This window comes from Caretta caretta, chromosome 5 (genome assembly GCF_965140235.1).
Source record: "Caretta caretta isolate rCarCar2 chromosome 5, rCarCar1.hap1, whole genome shotgun sequence".
NCBI lineage: Eukaryota > Metazoa > Chordata > Testudines > Cheloniidae > Caretta > Caretta caretta.
Window position 1 is genome coordinate 56,479,047 of NC_134210.1, and position 23,166 is coordinate 56,502,212.

The window sequence follows — 23,166 nt, forward strand, 5'->3', positions numbered from 1 at the left end:
CTGGCGAGCCTTACCCCCCTGCACTCAGAACCTCCCAATGCGTCCCACTCCCCCTGCACCTGGACCACCCAGACGAGCCACACTCACCTGGATTCCCACCCCACCAAGCCCCAACCAGTTGCACCTGGATCCCCACTCCACTGAGTCCCACGCCCCCAGCATCTTGACCCCCCACTGAGCCTCCCACACCCAGACCCCGCTGCTGAGCTCTATCCCCCCCCCCATGCTGAGCCCCAGCCACCTTCACGTGGACCCTCCTGCAGAGTCCCATTGCTATTGCACCCAAAACCTCCCAACAAGTCCCTGTGCATTCAGATCCCCCACTGAGGCGCCCGCACCCAGATTGCCCCACATGGAACTCTCTTAACCCATCCCTGGATCCCCCCACACTCAGCCTTTCCAAACTTAGATCCTGCCTTGCTGAGCCTGCCTGCTCACACCTGGTGCACCTGTCATGGAGGGGCAGGGCCCTGGGGTATTTCTGAGGCAGGCCTGGGTGCAGCCTCACCACTGAGTCCGTGTCCCAGGGGGAAGCTGCAGAGTGATCTCCCACCTCTGTGCAGCCAGTGGCCTGTGCTCCACAATGCCAGGCTGGAGCCTCCACATTTATTTCACAAATAAAATCTGCAGAATTTTAAAATACTGTGCACAGAATTTTATTTTTTTTGGCACATCATGCCCTCAGGAATAGACCCGAGACTGCTCCAGCAGCGACCGGTGCACCTGTCCCAGGGGCTGCCCGAGCTGCTCAGGTGGCCCCTGGGCCAGGTGCACCAGCCACTGCAGAAGTCACAGAGGTCATGGAAAACCATGGAATCTGTGACAAAAATGGAGCCTTAATTATGATACATTCTTGAATTACATGATCACATGCTGTTTTTTTTCCACAAGACCCCCTCCCTTATTCATGGGATGGATAGTGCTCATTGACTGTATGGACCCGTGCTTGCTTTATGCACACCATTGGAAACTTGCTCTGAAAATAGAATTATTAATTTCCTCATAAACTTTTGTATGGAGGTCATCATAATTGTACCTGAGTGCCGCGCAAACATTAATGGATTATTTTCACAACTCCACCAACTCCATTCCATCCCCTGACCAGCTTCAAATCCCAGTAGCGTTCTCTTCACTGCTCAGTCACCCCAATCTGTTCCCCTCCCCTCCGCCCCCTTCCTCCACACTGCTTGGGCACTAGCTAGGGGAGAATTGTCTGTCTGTCCTGTGCTTTCATTCTTCCTTCTCTCAGCTCTACTGATACAGTGGCCCATAGCAATAATTGCAGGGAAAGTCCCACTCAGCCCCTGCATCCCTGGGATGGAGTGTTCCCAATGCAGTCAGACTCTTCCCTGCAGAACTTTAATAAGTCTCTACTAATCACATGCAGACTGCAGGGGGTTTTTTACAGCCAAATTTGGGTGTTTTTTGCGCAGAAAAGGAAAAGGACATCCCTGGCATAAAGCAACCCTCCCTGAAAAATTTCAAGCCCTTGCTCCAAAGCATGGAGGTGTCATGTATTTGCCCTGGGGTGGTCCACCAAGGGCACCCACTTTAGCTTTCTGCTTCCTAACAGTGGCTCACTCCCTCCTGACCAGGGATTTCAAGGTTACAAGTTCATCTATCTTAAATCTAGAACCAGAACAGAACCTGGGCAGATGAGAAATTTCTCTGTACAGCTCAGGCCTTTGATCTTGGCATTGGCGTAATAAGAAATCAACGGACAATAACTCTCTCCTCAGGGCGTAGCTTCAAAAGGTTGGGTTTTTGCATAACAAGAGTTGGTGAATTTGCATTAACAGCTCCCTAAGTGGATTTCCTGGTGTGTGACACTTAGGGTGTGTCTACACTACAGTGTGAGCTTGGGCTGAAACTCAGTCTCAAGCCCAAACCCTGCTTCCATCTATGCAGAAATCTATCTGACTCAAGACAGTAAGCCCGCTGGACTCGGGTCATAGGACCTTGCAAGGGGAGTGGATCCAAGTCCCTATGGGACTCCAGTCATTCAGGTCCACCGTGCATTGTTTTGCAGTGTGGACACAGCTGGGGCCCAGGTCCCCAGACTAGTGTTCTGACAGTCTGCCAGTGCTGTCCCACAATCCCATGGGCCAGCGTATCTATCCTTTCATTTCAAGACTAGTCAATTGACTCCCAGGAAACAACAAACAACTTCCTGATTCAAGTGCGGATGCTTGGCATTTAACCCTTCTATTTGAGCTGCAAGCTTAGAGTAAAATTTTACTATCTTGTATTAGCTATGGCCACCAACAAGACGTCCTTTACCAAGATCGCTGCTACCAAGTCATGGGACCATAGTCCATTCTGGTAAGTCTCTAGTGTGACAAGAAGTTCGAATTCAGTAAGAGTATCAGAAATAATCATGTGTACCAAGAAATAGCAGACAAGTTCATAGAGTTGGGGATTCAATGGACCGGTGACCAGTGCAGGGAACATAATAAGCATCTGAAGAGCGACTACTGGAAAGCCAGGTGATCCACACCTCTGGGAACTCCCTGTCATCCTTCCTCTTTTACAAAGACTTTGACTTGGAGCTGGGTACTATGACAAGCACTGAGCCCACAGTGGTTCACAATAGCCTAGTCAGCTAGGATGGCTACCTTCTGATCCCCAAATCTAGTATAGGATAGAAGGGGAGTCAGCAGGCACCAGATCACACTAGCAAAGTGACTTTGGTGCTCACACCGATCCTGAGGAGGCTTTGCTGCCAAAGCAGCTGCAGCATATTCTTAGAGGAGCTGTTTGACCCCCGGAAGAGCAGCCTGCCGTGGGACTGGCAGAAGAAACAAGAGACCAAAATAGCCCTGGAGCCTGGTAAGTGTTCTGGGTCCATGTTGTTAATATACGAAAGGGAGAGATTTCCGGTTTATGACCAAATCCCATTTTTATTGTAACAGTGTGTATCTGCTAATGGTGGAATCCATGCTAGTACTTTGGTGTCGACCCCCCCTCCCCTGTGGAATTCAAAATAGTGACTGGGAAGTGGAAATAACAACTAAACAAGCATATAATGTTTAATTTTTGGTAGATACTTGCAAAAAGGTGTGCTGGGGTGTTAAAAGTAAGGACTATATGTTGCCTCCCCTTGTTGTATGCCGAACCGGAGAAATAGGCCATGTTCAGTGTTACTAGCTGCTTGTAAACAGTAAACTGTACTGGAGTGGTGGGGGAGGAGGAAATCAATGTTAGAAATAAGGCAGGTGGTTGTATGCAGTCCAGAAATATGTCTGGGGAGGAGGGACTGGCTATGTTCTTTGGGAGCCTGCATTATCATGTGTTTACATATAGTCAGTAGGTAGATATAGTCAGTCAGCTGTAGGAAGAATCCATGTGGATGTTAACACACTGTCCTGTTGATTCTGTCATGAATTTTGACTGAATTCTGCATGCAAACTTTTCCCACAGTAGGAACTTCAGATACATAATCACATCTTGAAGTAGGGTATATTTTCTGGGCCCTTCTCTGTAGGACCCCAGCCCACAACACCTGCAGGGTTGTTGCTCAGACCCTATACATTTGAAAACCTGTGTGGCAAAGACTGCTAGCTTGCCACCAGTAGCTTGGAATAGAATGTCCTTTTATCATTCAGGAACACCCAGGATTATGTTCTCCAGAATATGGAATGCTGAGATGCACACATCTCTTTTCTCACCCGCTACAATGGTTTTCAATTTTTAAACATAAAGCATTTTTGTAAATTTCAAATTACCAATGTGTGTGCACTCTTTTGACTGTACTTAACTTATGCCTGATGTACACTAGAAAATTAGGTCAGTTGAACTGCATGAGTCAGATATGAAAAATCCACATCCCTGAGCGGTATTGTTAAGTCGACCCAAGTCCCAATGTAGACAGCACTAGGTCAATGGAAGAATTGCTAGCTAATGCCTCTTGGGGAGGTGGATTACCTATGCTGATGGGAGGATCTCTCCTGCCAGTGGAGGTAGTGTCTGTGCTGAAGCACTACAGTGACTCTGCTACAGTTGTGCTGCTGCAGTGTTTTAAGTGTAGAAAAGCCCTCATTTGTGTCTATGGAGCTTCTGGGATGAGGTGAAGCGTTCCTCTAAGACTGTATTGAGACTGAATTCTTCAAAGTAAAACTGTAATCTTGAGATTGCACAGGCACTTTTCTCCGAGGATGCATTGAACATTTTTTGAAGGAAAGGGACAATATATACTTTTTATCTGCTTTCAGGCCTCTTCACCTCAGCAGCTCAGCCACACTGCACCAGGAGCATCGGATTTTGAACTGTCACAGACTAAGTGCTCAGTGGTGAGTTTATGGTGGACATCCTTGACAGAGGCAAGAAACAGGTGCAGTATCAAAGGGAAAAAGATTCATGGCAAGTGGAAAAGCATAGACAGGCAACAGAGCACAAGAAGAGACTTGCAACACAGTTTCTGGAGTAGGAATGTTGCCTAAGGGACAAAGATGGAGCACAACAGAAAGACCTGTTTGAGAGACTGCTTATGCTACTGGCCACAGGATTTCAGGCTCCTGCTCCACTGACACCATGTCCTGAGTCCTCTCCATGGTACCATGTCCTGCAGACCAAGAATACATTGGACAATATCACAGTTGGGTGGCCTGTGCAACTGGGACTGAATGCTAACTGGACAGGGCAAATGTGCCCCCCTGCAGCGGCACCAAGTGTGTGCTAAATGTGCTAGAAAGGGAAAGAGAATAGGGGCCAGCAGACATGCAAAAGTAGAGAATTTGTTCGCTTGCATTGGTTTCTCTGTTTTGCACTGTTCAGTGTTCGTTATGCACTTTATTACTGGTTTTGGTGTTGGTTTATTACTGGAGTTTTGGCATCACAATGGCAGCTGGCTTTCCAAACAATGCTTGAATATTGTTTTTCATAATAAGGGTATGTTCACAAATAAAGGCTTTTATTTTATTTAAAAAGTTTACTACCATCACTGCATTGCATCATATAATGTGTATTTCAAAGAGTAAAGATAAAGAAACGATAAAGCACAACTTGGAAGTTCTAGCCAAACACATTTTCTCAATGCATGTGTTCAAATCAGTCCATAATGAAAATCCACAATTCATGTCACACAAACCCCCATTCCCCTATTGTTTAAGCAGTCATCTCATCCACAATTACAATGATAGTCTCCAGCCTACCCCATTCATAGTGTACTGTGAGTACTTCATTTACTGTACAAAGTGCTGTACAAATCCATCTGTAAATATACTATTCTTCTTCCATTGGTTCATACAAGTCCATCGTGTGGTGTACAAAGCATCCCTGATTTCTGTTGCCAGGGTGCATCTTGTTCCAGCTGTGAGAGGTGCACTTTCTGGCTGAGTGTACCAGTTCAGTGGTCCCTTACTGTTATAGGTGCATTCGGGGGCAAATGACTCAGCTTTGGATTCACAAAGATTGTGAAGAGCACAGCAAGCCACAATAATGTGGACAGCATTGATGACACTGGAATCCAAACCGTTCAGTAAACAGTGCTAACGGGATTTCAGTTTGCCAAATGCGCTTTTAACTACCATTTTCCACCTCCCGAATGTAATTAAATCTTCTTTTGCCAGGGCCTCTGAGATTAGGATATGGGTTCATAAGACAAGGCAAAAGGGGTTATATGTGCTCCCCTAGAATAATAGTGGGGACAGTTACTCGAGGACAATGTCATTTGGTGGGAATAGTGTCCCAGCTTGTCTGTGAGAGTAGTCTCCTGATAGGTGGAAAACATTGGCGTTGTGAACTTTTCCAGTTCAGTCCATGTTGGTGTCCATAAATCTGCATTTGTGGTCCACAAAGGCCTGCATAACAATGGAGTAGTACCCTTTGTGGTTTATGTATTCATGCTCCATGAAGAGGGCAAACTCTGGGCAGATGAGTGTCATCAATGGCCCTGCCACAGTTTGGAAACCCTATTCTCTTAAACCCAGTAATTACTTTGGGGATATTGTTTATGCACTCCACCTTTAGGTAAATCTCATACCTGATTGCCCCAGAAGCCTCCACCACCACTTTACCCACAGTTGACTTTCCAACACCAAACAGGTTAGCAATGGACCTGTAGCAGTGTGAAGTTGCTAGCTTCCAGATGATCGTAGCAACCTGCTTCTGGACCAACACAGCTGCCCTCGTGTGTGTTATGATGCTGGAGGGTCAGATTAAGCTGCCCACAGAGCTCCAGAAATGTAGCTTTCTTCATGAGAACGTTCTGGAGCCCATTGCTGGTCATCCCAGGGCTACATGACGATGTGGTCCCACCAGTTTGTGCTTGTGGCCCTGCTCCAGAAGTGCTAGTCTACATGGGAGAATTAGCAGCTATACTGAGAGTTTGGAGCAGCATCAGCCAGTTCAAGTCTGGCACATCCGTGTTGTCATCATCCTCCAACAGATGCCTTTAGTAGATCTTAAAATGTTGCCAAATATCCCTCCGGTGTCTCATGGATGCTCTGTCTCTTTTTGGAAACAGAAGTAAAAGCCCAAACAGGACAAGTTCTTCAAATGGTGACTCCTCTATGTTGCTGGCTCCAGTTGCCAGGAGTATGCAGACCCAAAAGACAGCTCAGAAGCTCAGCTCAGTATTAGCGGGCTATGACAAGTTCCTGTAAAGTGCTGCAGGATGGAAAAGTTTTCCTACAGTTCACCACAAACAAATGTCTAGAGACGTTACAGCTGGGAAGGGTGCAAAGAAGCTTGAGAGAGGCTGGTTTGATTTGGGTCTTTGTAGTGCTGTGTAGATGCCTGAGTGCCGATGTAAGATCCTGGTCCAGAAATTCTAAATCTAGGGTTAATATTCAGTGTGACCATTCAAGCACTAGGTCTGTGAGCTTGAGTCTCGCAAACTCTGGGCATATATTAGTGTAAACATACTTGTATTGTCCCAAAAGTCCGTAGTTGTATGACACGCTTTCAGTATAGTCTTTTGAATTTCCAGGTCTCACATCTGTCACATCTTCCACTGGAGAAGATCCATAGAATCCTGGCCTATAATAATATAGAAAATCAATACAGTAAAGCAGGGGTGGCCAACCTGTGGCTCTGGAGCCACATGCGGCTCTTCAGAAGTTAACATGCGGCTCCTTGTAGAGGCACTGACTCCGGGGCTGGAGCTACAGGCACCAATTTTCCAATGGGCCAGGGGGTGCTCACTGCTCAACCCCTGGCTCTGCCACAGGCCCTGCCCCCACCCCACCCTTTCCTGCCCACTCCCCTGAGCCTGCCGTGCTCCCACACCTCCCCCTCCCCCCACAGCCTCCTGCACACCGCAAAACAGCTGATCGGGGAGGGAGGGGGGAGGCGCTGATCGGTGGGGCTGCCAGTGGGTCGGAGGCGCTGGGAGTGGGGTGGGGAGGTGAGCTGATAGGGGGCTGCTGACTTATTACTGTAGCTCTTTGGCAATGTACATTGGTAAACTCTGACTCCTTCTCCGGCTCAGGATGGCCACCCCTACAATAAAGTCTTCCAAGGATATTACACGGAATTGCCATATCTGTCACAGGAAGTGCTAGAGCTTCTCAATGAAATAGTTGTAGGAATTTATTTTAACAGACACTACTTCTGGAGGAATTTCCGTGCCACTGCATAAGTGCAGAATTAATGTCTCCTGCAGGTTCTCTCCCCCTCCCCCTGCGCAGAGTAATTGATTGTGACAGGCAAGCAAAGGGAAGCTGTGAGAGGGGGTCACACTGCAATTACACTTTTTGCCCAGCAGGGGCTGATGTGGCACCAGAAGAGCAGCTGGGTCATAGGCTGGAGCAGCCAGATGTGGAGAGAAAAGGAGCAGGGGCTGCCTTCCTCGCAGTGCCCTGCCCATGGGGCCAGGTGAGGAGGCATAGGATGTGGGGGTGGGGCCGGATAGAGCTGGGAACATGGGGTTGCTGGGGGAGTCACAGACTGGGGTTCAGAAGGACTCTTGGAGCGGGACAGACTGGGTCACAGGAACTAATGGAGTGACAACAATGGTTGGGGCTGAATGATAGTGGAGTGCAGGAACACATGGGGATGGAACAGAGGCAGATGTGCCTGACTATGGGAGAGGCTAGGGTTTAGCCAGAGTCCACATGGGGGCGGCTCCCCAACTCCATAACAATCCCTCCTCCCCCCCCAAAAAAAACAAAAACAAAAAAACCTGTTTTGTACTTCTCCCGTCCACACCCAACAACCCTCCAGGTTCACTCCCAGGCTTCTTCCCAGCAATTACTTCCCTCTCCCTCAGCTCCTCCGTTACCTCTGACTTCTCCAAGCCTTTGCATTGCTTCTGAGTGGTGCAGGAAATATGTTTCTGTATTGTAGTTTAAATGAATTATTACTCAAAGTTCTGAATTAATATACCTAGTAAAGGCTCTATTTATCAAAAAACATTTCCTGAATCTTTTTTGTTGTCTGTATTGTTACAGACATACTTGTTGTCAGGAATTTTGAACTAAATTCCTAAAATAATGGAAGTTTGATTACATTGTGTTATTTTGATAAAATGTGCAGAATTTTAAAATACTGTGTGCAGAATTTTTAATTTTTTTGGTGTAGAATTCCCCCAGGAGTAAAAGAAAATATTTTTCCTAATCTCACTCTTCAAAATGGCTAAACTATTTTTGCTGAAACTCTAAAATACAATAAAATAAATTTATATATAAAAATCAACCTGAGGCAGACAACCAGCCTGGAAAATTTCAGCCTAAATTGGTAATGTTGGCAAAATTATAAGTAACTGAAAAAGAGTCTTATAATGAAAAGTGTTGGGCATCCTTAAGAATAGGCAGCTACCATTTTCACTGATAGTTACTATATGTAGGAGCTCAAACCTCTGAATAGGGTTTCCAGGTCTCCTGTGTAGGTGTCTGAGATTAAAGGCAGACAACACCAACTATATTCTAAAGCTGCCACACACTCTTGGCTGCTGATCCCAGGCTCTTTCAGGAGTGGGAGAGTCCTTAAATTCCTCTTTAGTGTTCCTCTTTCTTTAACTCTTTACAGCTGCCTCCCTGGGGATTATTACTGCTTGTTAGTCTTCTGCAAAAATAAAGCAGTGAGGGAGAAATGTAGGTTCTTTACTCCCGCAGTGACAAGTTCCTCAAATATGTTGCCTTCTGAATGAGCACTGACTTCTCCTTCCCATCCTTTTGAGTCTTTCATTGAGGATGGTAAGAAGGGTGAAGATTTTTATTAATCTGGTTTGAAATGTTCAGATCCATAGTTTGTATACACATCCCCTCAAATGCTTTAAGTAGTACAATGGCTCTCTGAGCTGATATGTTGTGGATTGGGAGAGCTAATATATTGGAGGAATGCCAGTAAATGGAGAGTGTTCTTCCGTGTTTAAACTACTGGATCATGCTGTCCTAAAGAAATGAAATACGAATTTTAAGTGTCAGAGGGGTAGCTGTGTTAGTCTGTATCCACAAAAACAACAAGGAGTCTGGTGGCACCTTAAAGACTAACAGATTTATTTAGGTATAAGCTTTCGTGGGTAAAAAACCACTTCTTCAGATGCATCTGAAGAAGTGATTTTTTTACCTACACAAATTTTAATAATCTTTTATTCCATATACCCTGGGATAAGAGAGAAAAGTTAGGTTGTATTGATTTTGTTCTTGTTTGCATGTTAGTTTAATCTCTGTTGCTTCATTGTCTTCTATGTTTTGTGTCTATAAGTTGGAATAAGTTTTCATGATTTCTCCTGGAAGGAGACGCTATATCAGGAGTGGGCAAACTATGGCCCACGGGCTGGATCCGGCCCCTCAGGGCTTTGGATCCGGCCCCTCAGGGCTTTGGATCCGGCCCCTCAGGGCTTTGGATCCGGCCCGTGGAATTCCCGCCCAATGGTGCTGCAGGCCCCATGCTGCTCTCAGAAGCGGCCTGCACCATGTCCCTTTGTGCGTTGCCCTTGCCTCCAGGCACCGCCCCCTGCAGCTCCCATTGGCCAGGAACAGGGAACCGGGACGAATGGGAGCTTCGGAGGAGGTACCTGAAGGTGTTGCAAGGGCAGTGCATGGAGATCTGTGCGCCACGCCTGTTCTGTCCCCGGTGCGCGCTGCTGCAACCCCGGAGCTGCTTTAGATAAGTGGCGCCGGGCCAGAGCCCGAACCCCTCCTGCACCCTGCCCCTCAACTCCCTGCCTGCACCTTGCACCCCTCCTGCACCCCAACTCCCTGTTCTGAGCCCCCTGCTGCACCCTGCACCCCCATGCACCTCAACTCCGTGCCCTGAGCCCCTGTCATACCCTGCACCCCTCCTGCACCCCAACCCCCTGCCCTGAGCTCCCTCCTGCAATCCTCACTCCTGCCCTGAGCCCCCTCCTGCACTCCACATCCCTCCTGCACCCCAACCCCTTTCCCTGAGCCCCCTCATTCACCCCGGATCCCTCCTCTTCCCCAATCCCTTGCCCTGAGTCCGTTCCTGAACCCTGCACACCCTCCCGCATCCCAACCCCCTGCCCCGGCCCTGCATAGAATTTCCCCACCCAGATGTGGCTCTCAGCCCAAAAAGTTTGCCCACACCTGTGCTGTATGCTTTGCAAGAATGAAAATATCCAGGAGTAGGCCAGGAAGTAATAGTCACGTGACTGACTATTTCAAGTGAGCTGACGTGCTAGAGCAAGTCAATGAATTCGTCAAACAAAGCTAGACTGGAGTGAAATTTACTTTGAGAGTCCATGTTCGCATATAAGTATAGTGCAGAACTTTTAGGAAATCATTTGGTTATACTACATGATAGCTTGTAATATATATTAGAAACATCAGGTGAGCACAAATGTTTAAAGGGACAGTTTAGGTTCAAAATTCAGCTTTGATTAAAAATAAACGTTTTAAAATTCACAGAACAGTTCATGTTTTTTCAGTGAGACAGCTTTTTATGGGATACAAACACCCTAGGGGGAAGTTTAAATATAAACACTACTGTATTGTTCTAGAGCATGAAAATAACTCAATTTTAATTGTCCAAACTAATAATAGGTCATAAATAGAAAAATAGTTTAAGATGTTGACTGAAAAGAATGTTATTTAAAATATTTTAAATCTAAATTTAAAAAAGAGAGCTAGTAAAAAGTTCTTTAAGTCAGAAATAAAGAAATGACATTCCTTAGATTTGGCATGGAGACTACCTAAGGAGACAATAATTTTCAGATGGGATGCATGTCTCTAAACAAAGGAAGCTGAAAAGCAAGATGTAAACAGAATGTATCAAATAACCTCAGAAAACTTGCCTTTTATCCAAACAAATATCCTATAGAAAATGGAAATCCCGGTCCTTAAATCCAATTTTAAAAAAGCATAAAATGTCAGGCAATATGTAAGAGAGAAATTAAAAGGACTAAAATGAAATTTGAAAAGCAAATAGCCAAAGACATAAAAATTATTTATCAGAAACAGGAAGTTTGAGAGAATCAGTGGAACACTAAGACTAACGGGAACAAGTAAGCCTCAATAATATTTTAATGCCGGGGGAGGGGGGGGGAATCTCACTCTTTCTGAAACAGAGATCATAATTCAGCTGAAACTTGGTATTCTTGAGACCCCTGTTCGTCATGTGAAAGCGAGGCTTCCCCTCTTGGCTCTGTTTTTCTTCTAATGGGACTGAGGTTATGGGATGCCCTGAGAAATTGTGGGTATGAAACTGAGAGGAAACACACTATGTTGTAAACCTCTGACAAGGAGCAATGTCCAGGGTTCCTTGGTATAGAAGTTACAAGAACTAGTGCTGTGATCTCTCCACCATCCTTTGCAGCTTCAACAGAGTCTCCTCTGCTCTGAGGATTGCTGATGGTCCAGTAGACAGCAAGTTGACAACAAGCTTCCTCTGCACCAGGTCTGTTTTGCTAGAGTAGGTAGGTAGAGATGGATCCATTGGGCCTTTTTACTTTCCCTCTACTGTCTCCACTTCCATACACCTCAAACATCTCCATTTCCACCATATCCCGATAAAATCTTTTCTATGCCCCCTGAAGCCCTCATACACTGTACTTGCTGCATTAAAACCCCTATTTTGTTGGTTATGGATATTCCATAAACCACAATGTTGTGTATAAAGGATTAAGGTTGGTTAAGCTTTACACCCTCAAGAGAAATGCTAGAAAGCAAAGAAATATGAAATATGGGACACTGCTCAACTGTACCCTAATAACCACACATCAAGCTTCCACAGACAGTGACAAACTCCACATGGTCACAAAGAACTTCCTTCTGGTTGAGTGTAGTGCATTTATCTCCCATATAGTACAACACACAAAACCTTAACCACAACCTCATATTTCTTGTGTAAATATATAAAATGGCATATGCTTAACTTGCACATACATCGACTGAATATTTGCTGAAGCTGTATTCAGCTTCTGTGTTAAGTGTGAGGGAGATTAAATGAAGTTAAATTAATAGGGAGAAAATTTAAAACTGATAAATGGAAATATTTTCTCACACAACACATAATTAGCCTGGGGAACTCTGATGCATGTGAGACTAAGAGATTGTCAGAATTTAAAAAATGGATTGATACAATGTGGCTAGCAAGTTACAATAGTAAGTATTTTTTTAAAAGTTGCATAAATCTTCAGGTATAAAAGGGTTTAAGGAACTGTCTAAATAATAGGAGTTAGTAAGAAATTTTATCCCTGTGGGCATGTTATTCCATAACTTTCAGTTGCAGGGTTTCTTGCACCTGTCTGCAAAGCATCTGATAATGGCCGCTGTCAGAGACCGGATACTGGCCAGACCATTGTTGTGATTCAGTATGGCAATTCCTATGTTAGTATGTTCTCTTGAATTAAAACATGACATGGAAGGAGTGGAGAATTGCACATCCAACTGTAGTATCATAAACAGACTAGTACATATAGTACTACATGAAATAAATTAATCACAGGAGCAGCAGCATCTCCTCTCCCACTATGAAAGTCAGTGGAAATTGATATAAAACAGAGTAGGATTGAAATGACCTTGTTTTTTACAAGCACAGAAATTAGGTAATAGCTACAATCAGATAAGCCTTTTTTCACCTACAGACCTGTTTCTTTTAGAAGTGACTCTTGCAATGGTTATCCATCTGTTTGTCTCAGTAAGATTAGATTTCTGCAGTGTACTCTATGTAGGGCTACATCTTAAATTTATTCAAAAACTGCAGGTGGTGCAGAGTCGGGGGACCAGTTGTTAAACCGTTTCTTTTTATGAGTGTATTAAACCGATATTGTATAATCTGCTTTGGCTGCCTAGTGGTTTTAAAGATGTTGATTTTGGTCTATAAGGTTTTAAATGACTGGGATCTACCTAGCTAAGAGACCTCTCTTTGTGATATACTACCATAGCTGAGGTTAGCAGAGTTCAAGTTAGCAGTGTTCAAGTCTCTCTGGGATGTCTCGCTGGATGTTCTTGGTTAATGCTCCTGGGCCATTGGAATTTGCTTGCTCCAGAACAGTCTGAGCATGTTAAATCTGCAGCGTGTGTTGTAAGCCTTTTCTATGTTACCTATGAGTAAATGATGTTGGATTGTGTCAGTGTGGATTCTGGGAATTTTATGGAAATGCTCATTAATTTCTATTATATTTTTATTACACTGTGCTTAGTTGATTTTGGAGAACTGACAGGTTTTTTAGTGTATTTTTGAAAGTTTGTAAAGGGTGCCTAGAGAATCAGATGGTTGGTCTTTAATAGTTTGTAAAAATCCAGATAAATTTATTTTTTGCCTTTTGATGCTCCCTCCACAGAATCTGTATCCATTTTATAGTTCTTATCAGAGGTGTGAATTTTCCTCTTGACTTTTACAAGTGACATGGTTTTGGATTGGTCATCATTTTGAATAGGCAAGACTGAGCTGATTCTTGCCAGTACCTTTTTCAATGGAAAAAAAAAAAGGTCTATAATAATGAAAATTGCAATCGTCTTTGTTAAAGGTACATCAAGCATTCCCCTAACTGTTCATTTGATATGCTTAAAAAAGATTTTGAACATGATACGTAACACCTGTAACTCAATTACCTCTTACTGTTTTACAATACTGACTGGTTTGGAGAAACAATACAATGCACCATGTGCTAGTGTATTTCTTCACCTAAGATGCATGTTGAAAGACAAGAGGAGGTTGATATTTAAAATTTAAGTCTGATTTATGAAAAACTGAATATAATTCTTCTGCATGTCCTTCCTTTCTGAATGGAAGTGCTATCTAGTGTTAAAATTGTACTTTCTCTGGAAAAAGAATACAGCTATTTCCTGAAAAGCATTTTGCTTACTGTAATGATATCTTCAGTGTGTCTGCTTCAGTGTGTATCCTGTTTTCTAAAGATGTGTGCTATCTGCAGCGGTTTCCTGAGGATATTCACTTGAACTGTTTTCTGCCATCACTACTGATATACTATTGCCATGGACTCTGTTGTTATACTATCAGTTTTTAGTTAAATAAAACAGATGTCAGAGCATATTTTCATAGCTATTCAGGAACAACAATTTAATGCAAGAATACATACTAACCTGAAAAATACAAGCTTATGTGTTAGCTGATAGTAACTGAAATACAGAAAAGATATGTTCTTGTAGCTTTGATTGAATTTAACTGCTGGCATAAGAAATGAAATTAAATGCATCATATTTTTTGTTCTGAGGTAAATTGTGATAAAGTATTTATTTGAGTCACTTACACTCACCTGGTAATAAATGTAATAAAATATAGTTATGTGGGAGAGAACAAGTATATCCTGGTCATAGTCAGAGGAATTAATCTAGAATATACCAAAAGTAGTGGTATGCCTACTACGGAGGACAAAATCCTTCCATTTTGTTCAAAACTTGAGATTCTTGAGTATGTTTTATAGAACTGTAAAATAGAAGATTGATGATGCATATTTATAATTCTAAAAAACCTGATCTCTTATGGAGAAGCTTCTGTTATTTTATTTTCTTCTTTATTAGTAGAGCCATTTATTAGAAAAGTTAATTATGTCCGGAGTATTATAATTATGTCCGGGGAATAAACTGGAGTAGATAAACTCTTAATGATTCTGCTCTCTGCCAAATTTAACTAATAAATGAGGAAAGAGAAATAAAACTTTGTACTTGTACAGCACATTTCATTTAAAGATATCAGTGTTTTGCAAATATCTATCTCAATAGTTATTTTGAGTTTAATAAATGGGAATCATGTGCATTCTACAGACTAATAAACCAAGATACAGGAATGAAATAGCTTAGGTAAGTCTTTCATTCACAATTGTCAGCAGAGCCCATGATTCCTAACTGAGTTTTTTAGTGCAGTTTCTGAAAATTGTCCCAAACAGAAATGATATAGAAACAACATTGTTGTTAAAGGATTTCATTTTTTCATAAGTCAGCAAGTCTCTTTTATAAAGGATTGTTAGGGGAAATCTCCTTTTATCATTTAAAACTTCCATTGCAATGTACAGCTCTGCCCCTCACTGCTCATCCAATCTTCTTACTTAGTGTGTTTCCTTCTTTTCCACTGTGACAGCACTGACAACCTATTTGTTCACTTCAGTTACTTTATATAAGGGCTGGGCAAACTTTTTGGCCCGAGGGCCATATCTGGTTATGGAAGTTGTATGGTGGGCCATGAATGCTCACGAAATTGGGGTTAGGTGTGGGAGGGGGTGAGGGCTGTGGCTGGGGGTAAGGGCTCTGGGGTTCGGCTCCAGATGAGGTGTTTGAGGTGCAGGAGGGGGATCAGGGCTGGGGCAGGAGGTAGTGGTGCGGGGGCAGGGTGAGCGCTCTGGCTGGGAATGCAGGCTCTGGAGTGGGGTCAAGGATGAGAGGTTTAGGCTGTAGGAGGGTGCTCCAGACTGGGACCGAGGGGTTCAGAGGACAGGAGAGGGATCAGGGCAGGGGCAGGGGATTGGGGCATGGGAGGGGGCCAGGGGTGCAGGCTCCGAGCGGCGCTTACCTCAAGCAGTTCCTGGAAGCAGTGGCATGTCCCCCATCCAGCTCCTACTTGGAAGTGCGTCTAGGAGGCTCTACGCGCTGCCTCATCCGCAGGCGTCGCCCCTGCAGCTCCCATTGGCCGTGGTTCCCTCGGGTTGCCCTTATGTGTAGGAACCGGAGGGGGGACATGCTGCTGCTGCTTCGGTGAGCCGTGTGGGGTGGGGTAAGCCCCGAGTCCACTCTCTGATGGGAACTTGAGGGCCAGATTAAAATGTCTTACAGGATGGACACAGCCTGTGGGCCATAGTTTGCCCACCCCTGCTTTGTATAGTCATCTTTATGGTTTACAACATCACTTTCTATACTTGTCCACCTACCATCTCTTTTAAGTATGTGCCTTCATGGTGTCTACAAGACATAAGCCAACGAATAATGGATAGGTTGCAAGAGAGTTGGGTATGGTAGATATTAATTAAAATATATCTTCTGTGTACAGGGCTGTCAAGGTTCCTCCCCCACTCTGAACTCTAGGGTACAGATGTGGGGACCTGCATGAAAAACCTCCTAAGCTTATCTTTACCAGCTTAGGTCAAAACTTCCCCAAGGTACAAAATATTACACCCGTTATCTTTGGAATGGCCGCTACCACCACCAAACTAATACTGGTTACTGGGGAAGAGCTGTTTGGACGCGTCCTTCCCCCCAAAATACTTCCCAAAACCTTGCACCCCACTTCCTGGACAAGGTTTGGTAAAAAGCCTCACCAATTTGCCTAGGTGACTACAGACCCAGACCCTTGGATCTTAAGAACAATGAACAATCCTCCCAACACTTGCACCCCCCGTTTTCTGGGAAATGTTGGATAAAAAGCCTCACCAATTTGCATAGGTGACCACAGACCCAAACCCTTGGATCTGAGAACAATGAAAAATCATTCAGGTTTTTACAAGAAGACTTTTAATAAAAAATAGAAGTAAATAGAAATAAAGAAATCCCCCCTGTAAAATCAGGATGGTAGATATCTTAGAGTAATTAGATTCAAAAACATAGAGAACCCCTCTAGGCAAAACCTTAAGTTACAAAAAAGATACACAGACAGAAATAGTTATTCTATTCAGCACAATTCTTTTCTCAGCCATTTAAAGAAATCATAATCTAACACATACCTAGCTAGATTACTTACTAAAAGTTCTAAGACTCCATTCCTGTTCTGTCCCTGGCAAGAAGCGGCATACAGACAGACACAGACCCTTTGTTTCTCTTCCTCCTCCCAGCTTTTGAAAGTATCTTGTCTCCTCATTGGTCATTTTGGTCAGGTGCCAGCGAGGTTACCTTTAGCTTCTTAACCCTTTACAGGTGAGAGGAGCTTTCCCCTGGCCAGGAGGGATTTCAAAGGGGTTTACCTTTCCCTTTATATTTATGACAAGGGCTAAAATAAATGACTCAACCAGGTAAAGTGGGATGTTTTCCTGGGTGAGGTTCAACTTCTGTTGAACCTAAATTTCAGTTAAAAAAAATTACTGAGAAGGCATTTTGCCTGGTGCCTAAGTTTCCTTTCATAGTCTTCCAGTAATTCTCTTGGTCTTCAGGACAATTCAGTTGCTGAGGTGACTTACCCCTCTGGTCAACTTACAAATTCCACCCCTTTTGGCGCATGAAGTTCAAACATAAACGTAAGTGTCTTGAGTCTAAGGCTTTGTCTCCACTGGCAACTGAATGACAAAACTTTTCTCTTTTAGAGGTGTTAAAAAAAAAACACCACCACCCCCCGAAAGACAAAAGTTTTGCTGACAACAAGCACTGCTGTGAACAGCGCTTTGTCAGCAGGAGCGCTCTTCTGCTTGTTGTGGGTGTAGGTGTCTACACTGCATGCCTTTTAGCAGCATGGCTGTAGCGACATAGTGTAGCAACGTAGTGTAGACATAGCCTCAGTGTCACCAAGCACAGCCCTTTCTTTAACGGAGCTGTCTTCTCTTCCTCTTTCTTCATCTCATTTCCAGCCCTTCCTTTTCGGGGTAGCCACCAGTCCTCCTGAGCTCTAATCAGATCTGGCTTCCCGCTATATACTGAACAGGGTGGCATTGTGGAGGGAAACCTTTCCTATCTTTTTCTGTCCCTAGGAACCCTAGTTTGGTTGTCTGCTCCCTGTAACCACAACCTGCTCTGCTTCTCCTCAGTGCTTCATCCTATGCTACTAGCCTTCCTGGTTGCCTTCCTACTTTTTTATGGAGTATTGTCTCCCAGGGCCCCTTTCACTGAAGTCCCTCTTTGCTTTTACACCCTCCACTCCAATCTGGAATTCTTCTCCACTTGGTTCCCCCTTGTTAGTAAACCATACTATGCCTTTCTACCTCCAGGCATGCCAGACTCTTAGTCACCTGATCTTTGTCATGTGACCCTACTTATTTTTTTCTGTCTGGGGAGGTGGGCTAGGTTTGCCATGAGTACATCTGTGCCCCAGTGATTTTACAGTGCCAGCTTACCTTGTGACAAGGCCTGAAGTGATTGATTTAATTTAAGTTTTTCTGCCTGCTTGTCACTCACTTTAGGAGTATCAGGAGTTTCACTTCTGGTCTTCCCTGGTTTTGTTGGCAGACCTTTCTGGGTGTGTCATAGAATGTATATTAATTGAAGGAGAAGGAATATTTGGAACAAAAGCTTCCATTTTCCAAAATGATTGCCATTGATATTAAATAGGAATTAACAACAATAGTCTTAAGCACTCTAAAATCCCTTTCCATTTCAGTTGTTCAGTTTTCACCCTTGTGCTGATTAGTTCACTAATTTTTCAGCCATCATAGTCTTCTGGGACACCTACAATTCTAATTAATGTTAAAATACGGCAGATTTTTTTTAGAAAGGCATGATTTTTTTTTAAACATAAAGCCCAAAAGGGGCACAATCCCTTTATTTTCTTTGTAGATAACCTTTGTCTGGAAGGTTCGCTGACTCACATTTTCAGAAATAGGATACACTGAGGATTACATTCTGTACTGCTCCTCTTAGTGGCAAAACACCAAAATCACGGCCCTAAGGGAGAGGTGTCCTCACTGTTACACAAAGTCTCTGGCTGAGGATAGAATCCTTCCTTGGATTACAAAAAAGAGGGATCTGAATCAAAATGTCAGATTCTGGATACCCTTTTTCCCTTTTCTCCCTCTTGCTTTGAATCTTATGTCTCTTTCTAATTTTGAACTAAATTAGAGAGTTTTTAAGAGGGAACTTTCAATGAGGTCTGAGATGGCATGGATTTTGGCAAATCAATTAATTAAACCATTGAAAAGACCGTTCTGAAATACAACAATCCACTTAAACACAGATTGATGCATTAAATCACCATTTTAAAAAGAGCTAAGCTAGTAACCAGTGTTAAATTTCAGTAGTGATAGACAGAAATAAAGGCCTTTATAAACAATGATTTTAACTGAAAACTTCCATCAGAGTTGGACATGTCAGAGTTCAGTTGTTTTATGTTTAATGTCAGGTTTCAGAGTAGCAGCCGTGTTAGTCTGTATCCGTAAAAAGAAAAGGAGTACTTGTGACACCTTAGAGACTAACATTTATTTGAGCATAAGCTTTTGTAAGGTGCCACAAGTACTCCTTTTCTTTTTATGTTTAATGTGTTATAGTAAAGCTCTTTCAATACCCCCGATGTTCTTCTTGTGATGACACTTTGAAATTGATAGTTTTGTTTTATAGTCAACTGTTTATTTCACACTCTTTTTCAGGTGGTATCATGGAAAACTTGACAGAACAATTGCAGAAGAACGTCTTCGGCAAGCCGGAAAACCTGGTAGTTACCTTATTCGGGAGAGTGATCGGAGGCCAGGGTCATTTGTGCTTTCATTTCTTAGCAAAACAAATGTTGTCAATCATTTTAGGTGAGTACTTTTGTTATATCTAAAAATGTGATAGCTACTGTATATATAGGTATAGAAGTCCTTGTAGCACATACAAACAAACTTAAATGTTTGCATTACAATCAATCTTAACTAGCAGTTCAGGTGGTTCTGAATATATGTACCTGTCATGACTATATTTTGCTGTTCATGTGCTTGCATTCCATTAATTGATTTAAAATAAGTATCCTGCTTTAAAATACTTTTTACATGGATCAACTTTTTCAGCACCCAGAGCAGAACACAGAAGCATCAGGAAATAAATGGAGCTGCAAAATGGAAAAACTTACTATCAAACAATTTACACCTTGAATTGTAGCAAATAGGCTTATAGGCAGCATTAGGCAGGTGTCAGGGTTCCTTCCACACTCTGAACTCTAGGGTACAGATGTGGGGACCTGCATGAAAGACCCCTTAAGCTTATTTCTACCAGCTTAGGTTAAAACTTCCCCAAGGCACAAAGTCTTTGCCCTTGGATTAAGTAAATGCTGCCACCACCAAGTGATTTAACAATCAATCAGGGAAAGGACCACTTGGAGTTCCTATTTCCCCAAAATATCCCCCCAAGCTCTTACACCCCCTTTCCTGGGGAAGCTTGAGAATAAACAAGATGAGCACAGACCAGCCTTGGATTTTTAAGACCCCAAAAAACCCAATCAGATTATTAAAAAACAGAACTTTATTAGAAGAACAAAAAAAGATAAGAGAACAACTCTGTAAGATCAGAATGGAAGATAATCTTACAGGCAGTCAGATTCAAAACATACAGAATCCCTCTAGGCAAAACCTTAAGTTACAAAAAGACACAAAAACAGGAATACACATTTTCTCCAGCACAACGAATTTCACAAGCCAAAACAAAGAAAACCTAATGCATTTTCTAGGTAGATTACTTATTAACTTTACAGGAGTTGGAGGGCTTGCATCCTTGTTCTGTTCGCAGCTAAGGTATCACACAGACAGACAAAAGCCTCCCCCCCCCCCCTCCAGATTTGAAAGTATCTTGTCCCCTCATTGGTCATTTTGGGTCAGGTGCCAACTAGGTTACCTGAACTTCTTAACCCTTTACAGGTAAAAGGACTTTGCCTCTGGCCAGGAGGGATTTTATGGCACAGTATACAGAACGGTGGTTACCTTTCCCTTTATATTTATGACAGCAGGTCTCTTCTTTGTTAATCAGAGTAACTTAAAATGAATTGTTCTAAATGTGTTCTCTGACAGTCATTGCAGTTAATATTCCATATTATTTAATATTCTTAGTGTACCAATGCAAATTAATATTATCTTTTGTTTTAAGAGAAAAATTGAGAGGGGGAAAAAAGTAAGAAATCTGTGTCTCTTGATTTCTGGGTTTGCTGGAAATAGCATTCAATGCATGTTGGAATGGATTGCATTTGATATTAGTAGTCCTTTGACCACTGTCCCAAGTTATGGCTAGGATTACAGTTTTAAGGAGCGTATTTGTTCTGGTTTGTATGAATGAGACTTGCTGTGTGTAAACTTGAATGTTGTTGCCAATAACGTTGTTCAAGCGCCACAAAATAGAACTGCTGATATCTTGGAAGTTGAATCTCTTCAGTCTAACAGCTAATGGGAAAGCAGTTCCACAGCAGTCTGTTTGAACAGGACACAGTTGAACTCTAGAAAGTAGTAACTGATTGGGAGTATTCTAGTCTGTCACGCCTGAAGCAGACCACAGATGGATCTAATGGCCTTCAGGAAGGACAGGTTTCAGATGTTCTTCACGTTCATGGAATCTGTTAAGCAGAACAGATGAACAAGCAATCCATGGGATCTTTATTCTATAGTACATCTTTCCCATTCATCACTCCCCTAATCCACTCCCTCGGCCATGGTGAGAAGAGTTCTCCGGAAGATTTCTGTGTATTGAGGACCCTTTATTCTTATAACCTCTGAGTACGTGAGGAAGCTGTGGTTCCCATAATTAATGAATTTGTCTGTTGCCAGTGTGATCAAGCTCTTTGCAGGAGAGGACTTCGAGGCATTTAACTAATTAAATTTAACAAACTTTTGGTCCTGTTGTTGACCAGGAGAACTGAAGCAAGGTCTGTCAGTCAAGACACTCACCATTGGCAGTGCTAAACTCCAGAAATCTGTCTGCCTCAAGAGTGTATTGTGGGGATTTGGAGAACTTTCTCTTCCTGGTGTGTAAAACTGGGATCTTAATTCTACAGTCGTCTGTTCTGGTAATTCCTTCAGGCCAGCATAGTGATGGATTGAGGCCCACCATCATCACAAAGTTCAATCTTTGGCTGTTGTAGCCTTACAGAGACTGGGCAATCCTTCTTTACTTGGATTTTAACATTTTATGTTTGTTGAAAGGTCAACTCTAACAAAAGCCAAAGTCTGATAGACATAGATGTTGTCAAAAGACTTGTTTTGATCCGTTGTTCAAGGAACAGTTTAATAGGTATATAGACTAATATAAAAAAATCTTTAAGCAGGACAGTTTCCCAATAAACCTGTATCTGAAGTGCAAGACCACAGGCAAAGAAAATGGTAGAAGTTAAGGAACAGAAAAGCAGTAACGTCAAGAATCAGTGTGGGATTGTGAGGGGAGGTTTAACCTAAAAACAGAAACAAATTTCTCCAAAGCCAAATTGTTCACTTGATTTCTGGAATGATCATTAGCTTTGAAAAAAAGAATGAGCATGGCAAGTAGTTCTTGGTCTTCAAGTGTTGAAATATTATCTTCTCAGATTCCAATAACTAATTTTGTAAATAGATCTTTAAGGCATTTCCATTCTTTTAGTTTCAGTTTCAACTTGAAAGTAGAAAGTGAAAAATTTAAATAAACTTTTCAGATATTAAATCAATATTGCTTCATATCAGCAGCCCCCTTTTTTTGTTAAATTTAATTACTCATGTTTTTTCTTCATTAACTTAACAGCCCGGTTGCACAATTTGATTGGGCAATAATATTCTTGTATTATAAGTGTTTTTTATAAAGTAAGAGCAGAAGAAATATCCTAGACCTTTCTTTTATCTGTGTGCCACAGACATTCTTCAGTGAGTTGCAGTAAACTTTCTCCCCATTTATTTGTGTCTCCCCAATTGGTGTCAACTGGAATCTTCCTCTAGTTACACTAAACTTCTAAAATAGGAGCAGGTGTAGCCCCAAAAAGTCAGTTACTTTTTTATAAAAAACTTTGGATCCTGTTACTTTCCAATTACACACTGGATGTTACCATAACTTACCCTTTCTTGTTAGGGCGTTGTAACTAGAGGAGTTGTTCAGTCATCATGTTGATAACTTAAAAAAAAAAGATTTGATCAGTCTGATTTTACAACCACATTATCATACAAATAGTACTGACTAAGAATAATCAATATGTTTTTTCAGTGCTAATATCCGACTTTTGTATAGCTGGAAACTTCAGCTGTCATTGATACCA

General features: G+C 42.6%; 1 protein-coding gene across 2 annotated transcripts in view; it reads left to right on the plus strand.

The window, feature by feature from the left end:
- Window positions 1-23,166, plus strand: part of RASA1 (RAS p21 protein activator 1) — a 124,149-nt gene that overhangs the window by 17,777 nt on the left and 83,206 nt on the right. For both annotated transcript variants that reach the window (XM_048851924.2, XM_075128561.1), the window contains exon 2: window positions 19,580-19,732. In XM_048851924.2, coding sequence (XP_048707881.2) covers window positions 19,580-19,732 — 153 coding nt within the window. The remainder of the gene's footprint in view (window positions 1-19,579; window positions 19,733-23,166) is intronic.